At 46.9% G+C, this 15,697-nt stretch overlaps 2 protein-coding genes across 2 annotated transcripts in view; both read left to right on the forward strand.

The window, feature by feature from the left end:
• Positions 1 to 15,697, forward strand: part of LOC147638900 (shaggy-related protein kinase epsilon-like) — a 76,789-nt gene that overhangs the window by 28,777 nt on the left and 32,315 nt on the right. The gene's annotated exons all lie outside the window — the stretch shown is intronic.
• Positions 9,661 to 10,932, forward strand: LOC147638901 (uncharacterized). The gene is made up of 2 exons (XM_086782381.1): positions 9,661 to 10,107; positions 10,193 to 10,932. The coding sequence occupies exons 1-2, from the start codon at positions 9,967 to 9,969 to the stop codon at positions 10,670 to 10,672; spliced, it is 621 nt and encodes a 206-aa protein (XP_086638507.1). The 5' UTR covers positions 9,661 to 9,966; the 3' UTR covers positions 10,673 to 10,932.

Raw genomic sequence — 15,697 nt, forward strand, 5'->3', positions numbered from 1 at the left:
CTGAGTTTGCTGACGACACGGGCTTATTTTTGCATGGCCAGGAGGCCAATCTTCTTCGGGCAGAGCAGTCGCTCCAGGTTTTTAGTGCAGCTTCGGGAGCATTGATCAATTGGCGCAAGATAGTGGCCTTTTGGATCAGTAGCGCTCCCACTCCGGCATGGAGCCCAGACCCCGGTTTTAGATGGATTCCTCCTGGCATAGCAGTGCGATATTTGGGATGCCAGATTGGACTAGATTTGTCACCTGAGCAGCAGATTGCCCCGCTTCTTCTGAGCATTCGAAAGAAGCTTTTGTATTGGAGTACAGCTCGGCTATCCTTGGCTGGGAGGGTGGTGGTGGCAAATCAGGTGCTTTTAGCGACCATGTGGTACATTACGTCTTGCTGGATCTTCTCGAGCTCTTGCATCAGCCAGGTACAGAGGCTGATCAAGAACTTTCTTTGGTCCCGGGGGGACGGTCAGTCAGCTCGGGAAAAGGTTGCTTGGGCAGTTATTACACTTCCGCTGGCCCAGGGAGGCTTGGGCATTATAGATCCAGTCGATCAGAGTAGAGCCTTATTGGGGAAGCTTATTGTTCGGGAGGCGCTGAGCCTTGGAAAGAGCTTCTTTTGCAGCGGCTGCAGGCTCGGGCTCCCCCAGCAGGGGGCACTTGGGCACCAGAGACTCAATGGATCTTCATAGAGATGAGGAGGACAGGCCTCAGTAGAGGATGGGAGGACAGATTTGCTTTGAGCATCTTGAGAGCTTGGGAGCTGCTGAGACCGGGGCTCTCTCAGAGACCTCCTTCTTGTGTTGAGGAGTGGGCCAGACAGCCGCTCATCTGGAGCCCAGCGGTTCACACAGAGCAGGGTCATATGCTGGGTTCTCGGCCTCGTCTAGCCTGGGGACCTTTGGCAGCAGGCCCAGCACGTAGCTTTGGAGACTGGCAGGCCTTTTGCAGTCTTCCAGAGGAGATCCAGGTGGAGAGGCTGAGTCACTTTAGAGAGGGGTTGATTATGAGGGATGACATTTAGGAGGCACTCACAGAGGAGTGGTTCACGCCTCTCGAGCTAGTGGCCCCACGGTGGATGGGAGCCTTTACACAGTTGGAGATCCTGATTGCTGTCAAAGCTTGCACTGAGGATGGCAAATGCCTGTACTATGAGATTCAGGATGAGGGTGGACTTCAGAGAGTGGAGGTGGAGTCGCCTTTGGTTGGAGAGTGCACCTTTCAGAGGATACGGGTAGTGGCCGCCGCTTCTCGAAAGTGGCATATTGACCCAGACCCTGCAGATGTGCTCCGGATTGGCGCATATGGGCATATGCAGCGCGCCCCTTGGCCCGGCTACAGTGGGACCCTGGGGAGTACGAGTGGCATGATCCTTATGCATCCCTTGAGGCCACAGAGATCACCTTTTTCCAGTATACTGTTTGGCTGGGGCGGCATATTTTGACGGCGAGGAGGATGGTCTCTCCAGCTGCAGCGGGGCACTGGCGGCTACAGGGACTCTCACAGGAGTTCCTGGAGGATTTTTGGGCCCGGCTCTAGGCTAGTCGACAGGCCCGCAGGATCTCGACTTTCCAGTGGCTAGTCGCCCACAAGGGCTCAGCAGTTGGCACCTGGCTTGTCTACAGCGGTCTTCCGGCGGCCTGCGTCCGATGCGGCCACCCTATGGAGACACAGAGACATTGCCTATGGGATTGCCCTCAGGCGCAGCAGATTTGGCTGTGGATGCTGCGTATTTTGGCCCCTCTCTAGAGAGCGTATGTTCATGTGGGGTGCCGCTGCGTGGTCGACTTCATCAGGGCCTGCTATGGGCTATGAGACGGAGCAGGACAGTCAGGCCATCAGATTCATTAGGGGCCAGCCTCGCCTTGTTCCTTCACCGGATTTCTCATCCGCCAGCTGGACACAGGAGAGGGATCTACGACGGGAGCTCCTCAGCAGCCTCACCATCTGGTTCACCTGGAGGGCCCGGTGTTTCAGGGCCTTTGAGGGGAGACTGGAGCCACCAGCAGAGACTGTACGGGGGATTTGGCCGGAGTTGATCCACACCCTGCGAGGACAGTATGACTGCATCCGTGGCGACTCGGATGAGGCGATCTTGCGGCGCCAGGCCTTTCACACCACTTGGCGCAGCGGCCCCTTCTATACCCTACACGCGGGGTCCCCCCGTTGGCATTACAGGCCACCTGTTTGGCTTTTCCCCCCTCCTATTGTATGATTTAGCCCCTCAGTTCTTTGTACTGATGTTTGTACTCTTCAGCACCTAGGGAGAGTCTCCCTGGCTGCCTTGCTTTGTTCACTGCTCTGTTTTTCTTGTGAGCAGGAGAGGATCTTTTGTAGCCCTACGGGCGATCTTATATAACTAATGAAAGGATCTTTTCTCGGAAAAAAAAAAAAAAGGTTATGCACAGTTCTACCCGTCGTTTGGTCGCTTTGTCCTTGTGTTTGGTGGTCAGTCAGTCGGTTTGTCTGCTCAGTCTTGTGGACACAGTTCAACTTGTATACAGTTCTTCAGAAGAAGAAATAAAGCAAATACCCTTGCTTGCAGGGAGGACAGAGAGGGGGGGGGGGTTTAATGGGTGATTTGGGACCCCATCTGGTGTCATTTCTACTACATGTCTTTCAGATTCATCTATGCTGTTTTAAAGGATTGCTAAAGACTCACTAACCTCAGGTTTAAAGAAGGCTTCGTTGTTTCACTCGGCACTAGCTTGGTGCATGCTACACCCACGACTTAATTCAACATTTAATGCTAATTAAATCCCAGTCGTGGCAAATAAAAATAGGCTGACAACAGGGTAAACCAGCCAACTAGCTCCTCTTGGACATATATAAGGGTGAGTCATTCATAGTCCATAAATCATCAGATTCAAAGTGAAGTTCTCAAGCATTAGTCAAGCATGTCTGCTTAGGCAACAAGCTTTGCATACTTTCAGCATTCTTTGTGCTTTCAAGCCCAAGGCATCAGAAGCTCAGTCTCATCCCAGAGTTCTCAGCACACCAACCCTCAGTCTCGGGCTAGTGAAAGCTTCAAGGTTCGCCTACAGCTTATGCACAGTTCTGTGCAGCGTTCGGTCACTTTGCCCTTGCATTAGGCGGTCAATTAGTCAGTTTGTCCACTCAATCTTGTGGACACAGTTCAACTTATATTCAGTTCTTCTGTAACATGCAGCAGAATTGTGCGCAATGAAGGATCCTGTCACACAAGTCTCACACCGCCTTCTTTATCTTGAGTTTTGTGAGTCTTTAGCAATCCACTTTTAGCACTTCAAACTTTAAGAGATGAGAGAGACTCTGAGAGAGAGAGAGAGAGAGAGAGAGAGAGAGAGAGAGAGAGAGAGAGATCTGTACCCCTTATTGGGTCCCAGATTACCCACTGAAGGACCCCCTCCTATTGCTAGGAGTATTTGCTTTATTATCTTTGAAGAGAATGAATGGGGACTGACTTTGGACTGTAGATAAGCCAAACGCAAGACCTTTGAAAGACCAAGAGTCGGGCTGACCTGTACATGGCTGTAGAAGCACCAACAATGACCGATCTCAAGCCTATGCACTCTTCCAATGGAATGTAGGAAGGCTGCAAATCGAAGGCTGAGAGAAGGGGCTGATTGGGACTGTTCTAGGCAGTGAATATATGCTGAAAATGAATGAATGAATGCGTTTTACCTTCACCGATAGGGCTGTAGCCATAGTCACAGGAAACAGCTGTTTCAGCCCCTAGAAACGCGTTTCTCCGTTTCAGGACCCCATCTGTTTCCGTGGCCGTTTCTCGTTTCCCAAGTGATGTTGTCATAGGAAACGGCCGTTTCCACCCCTAAAAACTCGTTTCCCCGTTTAAATTCCTCAAACGTTTCCATTCCCGTTTCTTGTTTTTGGTGACTATGGTTGTAGCAAAACGATGATGTGAGTGAATGCTGAAAACTGTATGTATGCTGAAAACGCAAGGTACTGATGTGCTTCTACTGGCTGAATGCTATGGATGCTGTGTTTTGTTGATGCAGGGCTGAATGCTTCATGCGTAGATGCTCCTTGTGCTAAAGGGAAACGCTAGACTCAAATGAATATGAGATAAATGAATGAATGCAAGGCCGAGCTATTTATATGCCTCTCATGAGCTGGTCGGCTGGTTGAAAGCTGGCTGACTGCATCATGTCTTGCATAAAATGGATAATGTTGATAATAATATGGTAAAAATGCCAGATAAATGCTATAAAATATGGGAAAAATACTGGATGATATTCTGAGTCTTTTGCACTGATCTAGATGGTATATATACATATGGGATGAATGATATGTAAAAATGCAAACATGTTCTGACACAAACCCTAAGGCTTCTACTGACTTCTATATGCATGAATGATTCTCTCCAAGTAGGTTAAGGGACTTTGACTGACTGACTGACTCTCTAAGGCTGAGGAATGACCTACGTAGCACGTGCTAGACATATCCTGGACTGAGGATTACAATGGGGTCAGGGTGCACTATAAATATCAAATCCTAAAGGGTTCTACTATAGTACAATGTTGCACCGATGATAAGCCATCTTGTCACCATGCACTACAGTGCAGAGTGCATGTGACATTCCCTCTTGCTTAGCTTGGTAGCAGGTTCATGGCTTCCAAGTAGTCCGCCAATAACTGGGGGTACTCTTGAAAGAACTCGTCGTCTAGCCAAACTGCTCCGTGGGTACCTCGATCTTGGAACTTTGTGTAGAACTGACGGAGTCATCGATCGGAACCATGCTATAAACGATGAAGAAGGATCTACTGAGACTCAATGACTTTTGATTCGTCTATCACGTCTGGCTGCTGTTCATCTGAAACATCAAACACTTCTAGTCCAACATATGGTTTTAGCCAAGAAACATAGAAAACATCATGCATCATCCAACTGTTAGGCAACTTCAACTTCATGGAGACATCACTTATCTTTTTAATTATAGGAAAGGGTCCAAAAAAATGGAAAGAAAGCTTCGGACATCGTTTGCCCACTTGTTTCAATCTCTGTTTCATGATGTGTAAATAGACCCAATCCCCTTCCTTGAAGTGGACATCTCGTCTAGACTTAATACCATTACAGCTACGCAATTAGCAAGGCAGTTTATCGAGCAATTGTTTAGAATGTACGGGTTACCACAGGACATAGTCAGTGCTAGGGACTAAGTTTACGAGTAATTTTTGGTGGAAACTTGTTTTTGAGAAGTTGGAAACAACTTTGAATTTGAGTTCCTGGATCATCCTCAATCTGATAGCCAGACTGAAAGATTTAATCAAATTTTGGAGGATATGTTTCGAGCATATATCTCCAAAAGGCAGAGTTCATGGGAGGATTATCTTCCTGTGTTAGAATTTGCATATAACAGTACTAAGCATATGAGTACATGTTTTAGTCCTTTTATGCTTATGTATGGTTTTAACCTAGATCGCCTGTTACAGTGGGATTCTTAGGACTTCAGCATACTGCAACACGTAATTTTTTGCAAGATATGCAAGAAATGTTACAAATTGCGAAGGAATTTATGAGAAGTGCTTAAGACCGAGACAGATTTTATTCTAATAGACATCGTTCACCCAGAGAGTTCTCTGATGGAGTGATGGTGTATTTGTGAGTTCCGAAAGATTTCGAGACTTTACGGACAGGTCGATCTCCGAAATTATCTCCTGAATATTGTGGACCATTTCGTATTACACGACAGATTGGTTCAGTCGCATATGAATTGGATTTGCCTTCTCATGTGAAAGTTCATCCTGTATTTCATGTCAGTAGACTTAAGGAAGTACTGGGTGGATCAGACCAGTTAGTTACTTCTCAAGAAATCATAGATGTCGAGGATATGACATTTGTTCCACAGGAACCTGAAAAGATTCTTGGATTTCGTGAAAGAAGATTGCGTAATACTCTTATCACGGAATACAAAATCAAGTAGAAGGATCGTATTGAGGCGGACGCTACATGGGAGACATTGATTACTCTTCAGAGAGATTACCTTGGCTTTTTAGTGAGCTCTTAGAGGAAGGGGACTATGTTATGTGCACAGTGTTTATCTACCGTGTGCTACACGCACACAAAACTAGCCGAGGTTTGGGGAAGCTTGGAGGTAGGTAGGTTGATTGGCGAGCTGAGTTAGGGATAGACTAACGGGCGGGCACCCAAGTATGGATGGGCGGGCGTCCAAGTGTGGACGCCCGATGACCGGCCAAGAGCCTATAAAAGGGTGGCCAAGGTTAGTCATTAGTTATATAGAGTCTCACCTGTCTTTGTGAGAGCTCTATGGTCAGGAGCGTGGACGTGCACCTGCTTTATGCAGCCGATGCCGACAGTAGTCTCGAGGCCCGCGAAGGATAGCTTTGTGGCGGTATGGGATGTCACGAGGTAGAGATTGGTCGATACGTTCATGTAGTTAGCTCAATTGGTGGCTCGGTGGGGACACCCAATACTTGTGGGCTTGCCCATGGCTGTCAAGGTTGGGAGGTGAGTCAGGCCTGCATTCCCTTCACGTTTGCTTGTTTGTTTGTAGGTTTCGAGTCTTGTACCAGGAGCGTTCTACGAGTAGATCCTATGGAGATTTGACACTTTGCTTAATGAAACACCTAAGATTGCCCATGAAGGTCATGCAGAGAGAGCTGCCCCGTTGGACAAGGGCAAGAGAAAGAGACAAGAACTTGAGCCTCATGCCAAAAAGCTCAAGGAGTTCAAGGCAGGGGACAAGTTAGTGAAGTTTGATGCCTATCATGGGGAGTTTGATGCCTCTAAGGTGCTTGCTTTTGTGGCTCAGTTTGATATTGCATTCAGTGAAGAGGACTTCACTGAGAAGTCCAAGATCCGTCATGCAAGCATGTTTTTGAAGGGGATAGCTGCCCATTCGTGGATCACTGAAAAGACCACCAAAGACTCCATTTGCACTTGGAAAGAGTTTAAGGACATATTTTATGTCCAATTCTTGCCACTAAATGCAGAGCATACACTCACCTTAAAGTGGGATAGACTTGACCAAAAGGATAGTGAGAGTGTGCAGCAGTATGTGAGCAAATTTTTAAAAGTTTTGCTCGAGGTTACTCCTTTCATGCAACTCTCCGAGGATGAAAAGAAAAGAAAGTTTCGTTCTGGGTTGCAACCAGCCTATCATTCGGGCATCAAGTTGCACCCGAAACACACTTCACAGCAGCTTATAGCATATGCTCTTGCTACGGAGCAATTGGTGCTCAAAATCAAGCAAGATCAAGGTGGTTCCAAGGGCAAAGAGAAAGTTGTCCCAGACCTATAAAAAGGTGGACAGCCACCTAAAAAGAGCTTTCGGGAAGCCCAGAAGGGAGGTAAAGCTGAAAATACCTCATCCAAGGATAATGGGCCAAAGAAGAATAAATTTGGCTTGACTCCCGAGCAAGGGGAGCAATATGCAAAGGAGGGGAAATGCTTTTCTTGTGGTAGTAAAGAGCATATGTTTAGGCAATGCCCCAACCGCAAACAAAAGCATGAGGACAAGCAACCCAAGGCAAATGTGCATGCCGTTCCTGATGTGCAGGGAAACACGAAGCATGATGGTAAAGAGAGGATGGTATGCAAAGCATGGGGCCAAATCAAAGATCAGTCCGCTTTATTTATGTTTGATGATTGTGCAACAGATAACTTCATCTCTACCCAGATGGCAGCTGCCTTGGGCAATGAGGTTGAGGTAATGGAGCCTCAAATTGAAGCAAAAGCTGCCTTTGTTGGTAAAGAGGTGCAGGTTATCCCATTTATTGGGAAGTTGCGCATACATATTCAGGGTTATCTTGATAATGAGCATTTCTTGGTTGCACCTCTTAACGGATGTGATGTATTGCCATAGTAGCACGAAACGGCGTTTCCGCCCCCTGGAAACGGTTCGGGCGTTTCCAGAAACGGCAGGCCGGCGGAAACGCCGTTTCCGTGTATTTTTTTTTCCAGGTTTAACGAGGGGGGGGGGGCCGCGTGCGTTTTTTCATTTTCGCTCTCCTTTCCTACGGCGCTGCGCTTCTTCGAACCTTGCGCCTATTCACCACAAAGGGCCAAGGCTCAAGGCCAAGGCCCTAAGGCTCAAGCCTTTGCCCCCAATGCCCCCCACAAGGCCCCAAGGCCTGTACTCTGCAGGCAGCCTGCTCTCCAATCTCACAGGTGGCTGCCCATTCTTCAAGGCTTCAAGGGCCAAGGCTCAAGCCCAACTTCCAAGCCTCCAAGGGCAAGTGTTCTCGAGGGTAAGTGCTTTCAACTTCAAGTCTCACTATGCCTACAGATCCCTATTGGCAGTATGCAACAAAAGGGGATGGATATGTCGGAGGTGGGGGTTCCCGCAAGTGGAAATGTAATTTTTGTGGATATGAAAAAACAGGTTCAGTGACCCGGGTAAAAGACCATTTGGGGCATGTCCCAGGCAGAGATGTCGCTTTATGTCATAATGTGCCGCCCGATGTATTGGCATCACTTGAGGGTTGGAGAAAGCAACGCCTTGGTTTGGATGTTGGTGAGCAACATATGGCAGCACATGCAACAGGTGAAGCATCCTCGAGCCAAGTGGCCTCTTCAAAGAGGACTAGAGTTGAGAGCCAGACAGATGTATCTTTGAGTGTGGGTGAGGGCCCTAGTGCAAAGAGGACACCTTTACCTAGTGTGGAAGTGCCTGCAAAGGGTTCATTGCAAAGAGCAAGCATTACAGCAGGCTTGCAAAAGCAAGCCATGAAGGAGGCAACAAGGGAGGTCACGCGCTTGTTTATACGGTGTGCTATCTCTTTCAATGTGGCTCGCACCATACAATGGAAGAAGACCATGCGGGCCGTTAGCCGCATTGGCTGTGAGTGGGAGGGTCCCTCGGCTGAGACAATCCGCACACGAGAATTAAAGAAGGAGAAACTCAACGTAGAAGGCCAGCTTGAGTTTTTGAAAGAAACATGGAAGAAATATGGCTGCACTATCTTATGTGATGGATGGTCAGATGTACGCAAGAGGAATGTGTATAATGTGCTTATCTCCTCTTGCAAAGGCACCATGTTTTACAAGGCCATTGATGCATTGGCTGCGGGTCTCACCGTTACAGGTCTCTTTATTTGGACACACATCAAGAAGGTAATTGAGGAGATTGGCCCACAAAATGTTGTGCAGGTTATTACGGATAATGGAAGCAATTGTGTCTCCATGGGGAGTATGTTGGAGGATGCATTCCCAACAATTGTGTGGACCCCTTGTGCCTCCCATAGTCTTGATTTATTGATTGAGGATTTGGGGAGAATTTTTTGGGTCAGCGAAATCTTTGCCACCGCGAGGAGCATTGTCAAATTTGTGACACAAAGACCAAAGGTTTTGAGCATGTACAGGGCTAATAGTACCTTGGAGCTTCTCAAGCCATCCACTACGAGGTTTACATACATGTTCATAGTGCTTGAGCGGCTTCTTCGTGTGCGGCCAAATCTGATTCGCACTATTAGTTGTGATGCATGGATCCAGTCGGGTAAGAGTATGACCCCAAAGTTTGTGGATTTTAGACGCAAGATCCTCAATGAAGCATGGTGGGAAGAGGCAGAGGCATTAGTGAAGACCTTAAATCTCATCTACACGGTCTTGCGCATCACGGACATGGAGGGGAGTACACTAGGCCTCATTTATGAGTACATGGATAGGATTGGGAAGGCACTAACTAGACAACAATGCCTACCTATTTGTAGAGAGGTACGTACTTCTTCGCTCATGACTCATGGCTCATGAGCCTTTGCCAAATTGCCTTTTTGTCTTGGCTCTTTTCTAAGTTATAACTTTAAAGTCTTTCTTTGGTTTTGTTTGTTACTTGTAACTTGTAGAATCGCGGAGATCAAGCAGATTTGGCAAAACCGTTGGGTTTGGTTTCATAGACCAATCCATGCTGTGGCTCATGTGTTGCATCCTCTATGGCGTAGCGAGGATCAGCTTGAGTGTGAGGAGCTAAACGATGACTTCCAAACCTATGTGGAGAAATGGTGTGGTGGCAATTTGCAGATGTTGCGATGCTTAGAGGATGATATCCTTGCTTTCCGCAACAACACTGGCTACTTCACAAGACCTACTGCAAAACTTCGAGAAACGCAGCTTCAGCCGGTCTCATGGTGGGAGAAATATGGACATGGTGTGCCTACGTTGGTGAGTAAGAAGCCCCTCCGCTTAAGCTTTAACGGCGACACCTTATTTGTATAATGTACTAATCCTAAATCTGCTCTTTGAACAGAGACATCTTGCCATTCGAGTCCTCTCACAAGATTGCAGCTCTGGAACTTGTGAGAGGAATTGGAGCACATGGGCGCTCTACTATACGAAGAGGAGGAACAAGTTGACTACAGCCCAACTTGAGCGTCTTGTTTTCTGCAATTGTAACTTGAAGCTTCTTGAGCGGGCAGCTATGGGTCCTGAGCCAATGCAAGTGAATGTCGACAAGATTGACATTGAGAAGGTGCGGGATATTCCCACAATTCTACAAGAGGACCGAGATCTTTACACTTTGCTTTACGAGGAGGCCACAACACCAGTTCACGACACACGTGGTGGTCGTCGTAGGAGAGGGAGGCCGGCTGCAGCTAGTACTAGTGCTGCTAGAGAGGAGGCTACTGGAGAGGACTCATCTTCTTGCAGTGAGGACACACGCGAGAGCCATGAGGACTCTCAGGAGGATTCAGACTCCTCGGGTGCTTCAGATGAGGCTCAGCAGTGATCACTGATTCACTGATGTTCCATGTTTTTTGTTTAGTTTTTCTTATCCTTAGGGATTATGGACAGCCGGCATGTCGGTTATTTTGTAGTTTTTGAACCTCTGACTCCCAAGTTTGATGATCATTGCTGATATGTATGATGTATTATGATCACAATTTGCAGCTTGCTATGTATGCTTCGGCCTTCAGCCTTTAGTTTTTTATGGTTCACATGAATTTGCCGCGACATCATACATGTCCATTATCTACATTCTGTTAAGTGTTATGATTCTAATGTTCACTTGAGTCTTTGATGTGTCTTGTTTGAGGTCTCTATGCATGTTTTTTGCATCTCTTGACATAAGTTTATTTAATAGGATGTCTCTATGCATGTTTTTTACATGTCTAAAATAAATTCAAAAGAAACTCCGTTTCTTGCCGTTTCCGACCTCGCGGAAACTCGGAAACTCCGTTTCCAACCCGGTCCGAACTGACCGTTTCTGCCGGTCCAGGTTACTATGTGTATTGCTTGGCAAGCCATGGCATCATAGGCTTGAGTCCCGCAAAGAGTACAAAACAAACAGAATTTCCTTTATGCATAAAGGCTGCATATATGTTATTGATGCTGGCAAGGAAGGGGATTCTATTCTAGTTGTATCTCACATCCAGATTAATAAAGCAATGAAAAATAGTCTTTCAGCGTACTTGGTTTTCGTTCGTGATAACATTGAACCAAGTCATGAAAATGTGGATGTTTTGACTTAGGATAGGCTGAATTTTCTTCATGCATACAAAGATTGTTTTGCTGATGCATTGCTAGGTGAACTACCTCCCGAAAGGCCCGAGGATCATTGCATAGATCTTGTGCCAGGTAGTTCTCCACCTAACAAACCCGCATATCGTGTGTGTTGCACAACAAGAAGAGATTATGAAGCAGGTTAATGAGCTTTTGTAGAAAGGTTTGGTTGAGTCAAGCTCCTCACCTTTTTGCTCTCCCGTGCTTCTTGTACAAAAGAAAGATGGGTCATTCCGCATGTGTGTGGATTATAGAGCTCTAAGTAAGCTCACCATCAAGAACAAATTTCCAATCCTGCTCATTGATGACATTTTGGATAAGCTTGATGGCTCGGCTTGTTTCAACCGTATTGATTTGAAGAGTGGTTATCACCAGATACGAGTGGTGCCAGAGGTTCACAAAACTGCATTCAGGACAGCTTTTGGATTGTATGAGTTTTTGGTGATGCCTTTTGGTCTCATCAATGGCCCAGCCACATTCAATCGTATGATGGATAGGATATTTCGACCCCATCGAAAATTCATAGGTGTATTTTTTGACGACATCTAAGAGGTTTTCTCCAAGAATGAGTAAGAGCATAGGACTCATTTGGTTATTGTGTTGTTTGAAGAGTAGCGGAAGCATAAACTCTTCATGAATGCTAAGAAAAGTGAGTTCTTTCTTTCAGAGATACACTATTTGGGCCACATTGTATCCAAGGATGGTGTAAGAATGGATCTTGCCAAGATTGAAACCATTCGGAATTGGCTGGAGTTGCAAAATGTACATGAGGTACGTAGCTTTCTGGGGTTATGTTCATATTAGAGGCGCTTCATAAGGCATTTTGCTATGATTGCCACGCCTTTATATGATCTCACAAAGAAGAAAGCCACTTTTAAATGGACCTCAAAGGAGCAAGATGCCTTTTTGCAACTCAAGAATGCTTTCTGGGGTTATTTCATATTACAGGCGCTTCATAAGGCATTTTGCTATGATTGCCACGCCTTTATATGATCTCACAATGAAGAAAGCCACTTTTAAATGGACCTCAAAGGAGCAAGATGCCTTTTTGCAACTCAAGAATGCTATCATATGTGGACCCGTCTTGATTGTTCCCGACCTGCAAAAGCCATTCACAGTGGAATGTGACGCATGTGGGAATTGTATAGGGGCTGTCCTAAATCAAGGAGGTCATGCAGTTGCATATGAGAGCTGTTGATTGCATGATTCCAAGCTTCATATGGACATCTATGAAAAAGAGCTCTTGGCTGTAATTCATGCCTTAAAGATATGGAAGCATTATCTTCTTGGGGTTGAATTTGTAGTCCAGACAGATCATCAAAGCTTGAGATATTTTCTATCTCAAACAAAGCTCTCGGAGAAGCAAATGAGAATGACAAACTTTCTTTCCATGTTTCATTTTCAGATTGTACATACTCCCGGAAAGAAGAATGTAGTGGCAGATACATTGTCCAAGAGGCCTCATGTGGCTGCAGTTTTTAGTGGCCTCTCATGGGGACTTATCTGCCATGCGAGATTTGTATCATTTGGATGCTGATTTTTGCCATATATGGACTGATTTGATGGCTGGTCACTCACATGCCTCTTATGTGATCAAAGACGGTTATATTATGAAGGATAATTGCTTGTGTGGTGAAGGATATGCGTCCAAAGGTTATGGAGGAATGTCACGCTCCACCTTATGCTGGTCATAGAGGTATCAGGCCTACTACACGCATGATTGAGAGAGATTTATTTTGGCCAAGCATGCGTAAAGACATTGAGGCATATGTACAAACATGTCTTACTTGCCAAAAGGTGAAATTTGACAGGCAAAAGCCTCCAGGTTTGCTTCAGCCATTGCCTATTCCCTCGCAGCCACGTGAAAGCATTACTGTGGACTTCATTATGGATTTGCCTAGATCCCAGCATGGGAATGATGCTATTTGGACCATTGTGTATAGGTTTAGCAAGCAAGCTAACTTCTTGTTTGTCAAGAAAACCATTAAAGTTGATCATATGGTGAAGCTTTTTCTTGCTCACATATTCAAGCATCATGGTATGCCGAAGTCCATCATTGGGGATAGAGATCCCAGGACTACGAGTCCCTTTTGGAGGGCTTTATTTGATAACATGGGCACTAAGCTTGAGTTTTTATCAGCTTATCACTCCCAAATGGCCTTTGCCTGTATTAATTATTTCTTACCCCCACGTGGGTGGTGGGGAGGAGGAAAAATCGTTGCTTACTGGCCAAGAAGGTGGCGGCCGTCTTCTTTTTGCTCCATCGTTGGTACTCTGCACCGCCTACCCACTACAGTGCAGAGTGCATGTGACATCTCCAGAAGAAATAAAGCAAATAGTTTGCTTGCAGGGGGGGGAGGGGGGGTCCTTTAGTGGGTAATTTGGGACGCCATCTGGTGTCGTCTCGACTACATCTTTCAGTTCATGTATTCTGCATAAAGGATTGCTAAAGACTCACTAAACTCGGGTTTAAAGAAGGCCTCATTGTTTCACATGGTCCTAGCTTGGCGTATGCTACATTTGTGGCTAGAGCCACCCAACTCCATCCGTGCTAGTGGCCAAAAGTGAGTGAGTATGGCGGTGATAGGCATATCATGCAAATGGTGTGAGAGCTCTATGGCTTGCGTGTGAATAGCAGCAAACACCGACTCCGTGCTCCAATCCGCCCTTGGTGCTGCACTTAGGGGAAAGGAGAAGATCATCGCACCACTCTTCGGGGTGGAAGGCGTGGAGTGATGTAAAACCACACATATACGAATGGGAGCCACTGTCTCTTTGAAAATATCGGCTCCTTCGACGGGAAGGCATTGAAAGAAGCAATAGTCGACAGGCTGCCCCAACACTCACCCGGAGGGGGAGGGGGGTGTGCTGCGGGGGCATCTCCACCGGCTTTGTGAAATGGTGGATCAAACGGCAGGTTGAGCTAGCCTGTTGCCTCTTCTCCAAGTCAAGCGTGGTGCTCTAGTGAGGGGGAGGGGTTTCCGATGAAGTCGGAGCGGAGGGAGCTGCAGAGGGGAAAGGCGGAGTATGGGGCAGGGGCGAGGGGGGGCATTGGAGGAAGGGTTCGAGATGGATCTACATCCAAGAGACGATGGTCGAGCTGATTTGCGTAGATAAGATCACCATCATGAGTGAAATGGATTCGGGTGTAGTGTGAGATGGGCGGTGCCTGTGCTGGTAGGTGGTGTGCAGATGAGGGTGAAGGCGAGGTAGCTATGGTTGGCACCAAGTGGGCATGGTGGGATGGTAAAGTCAGGTATCAGCGAGGCTAGTTTCGGCAATCCCATAAGATAATCGATTGTGCTGGTGCCCCCCTTGTACGGAAACTAGTAAGCCCTCTTGATGCAAGCCACCATGCCATCCCATTATAGATAGCAAGGTTGTGGTGTGAGCCGAGTTGTAGGAGGCATCTCCCATAAAAACGGATGGCTTCATGGTCTTGTGAGATCCGTTGTAGCCCTGTGCCATCCTGGTCTATCACCTGTAACTTGATAGGGTCCTCAAATCATACATCTGTATCTGCTCACTTTTGGTCCTAGCATTGAAGTCCCCAAGTAAGAGGACCTCGACTAGTCCCAAGAAGCCAGTGATATCCTCGGAGAGACCTGTGTATAGGGACTCCCTGCGCTCATGTGGGGCGTAGGCATATTGTGAAGAATCCAGGACAAAATAGCATATTGCCACATAGATGCATCTGGAGGCTGTGTAATCTGTAATCGAACCCACATGTAGCGGGCCTCCTCATCCCTCCTGACTATGCTAACCATGGGTTGTAAGTGTGTTTTGAATAATACCGCTACTCCTTTTGATCCCCTCACCCCTCCTGCTATTCGGTTCCCCCCCTTTTCCCCCTGGTAAGCTAACTCCCACTGGTATCCCGATACATGTGGTAGTCCCCTCTCTTGGCTCTCGTGCATCTCTGTGTAGAAGATGGTATCCCGTCCCATGAAAGTCTCCTTGAATCCTCCAATGTTTGACTACAAAGTGCCGTTACAGTTCCAGGCTGCCATCCTCAGATGTGTGGTCCCATAGACCCCGTATCTCTATTTGGGATGTCCATCTGTGATGATGACCTTGCCATCTCTATAAACTGCCCACTTTTCCGCATAATGGGCGTCAAGCACCTGCTGCATGCTCATTTTCCTATGCTGCACCTGTGCGGGGAGGTCCTCACCAAGATAAATTTCCTCGCCTTTGAGGGCTGCTCTATTTTCCAAGAGTGTGTGATGGCGTCTGGCTTGGTAGACTCCCC

Source organism: Cibotium barometz, chromosome 4 (assembly GCF_041138505.1).
Source record: "Cibotium barometz isolate CiBa-2024 chromosome 4, ASM4113850v1, whole genome shotgun sequence".
NCBI lineage: Eukaryota > Viridiplantae > Streptophyta > Polypodiopsida > Cyatheales > Cibotiaceae > Cibotium > Cibotium barometz.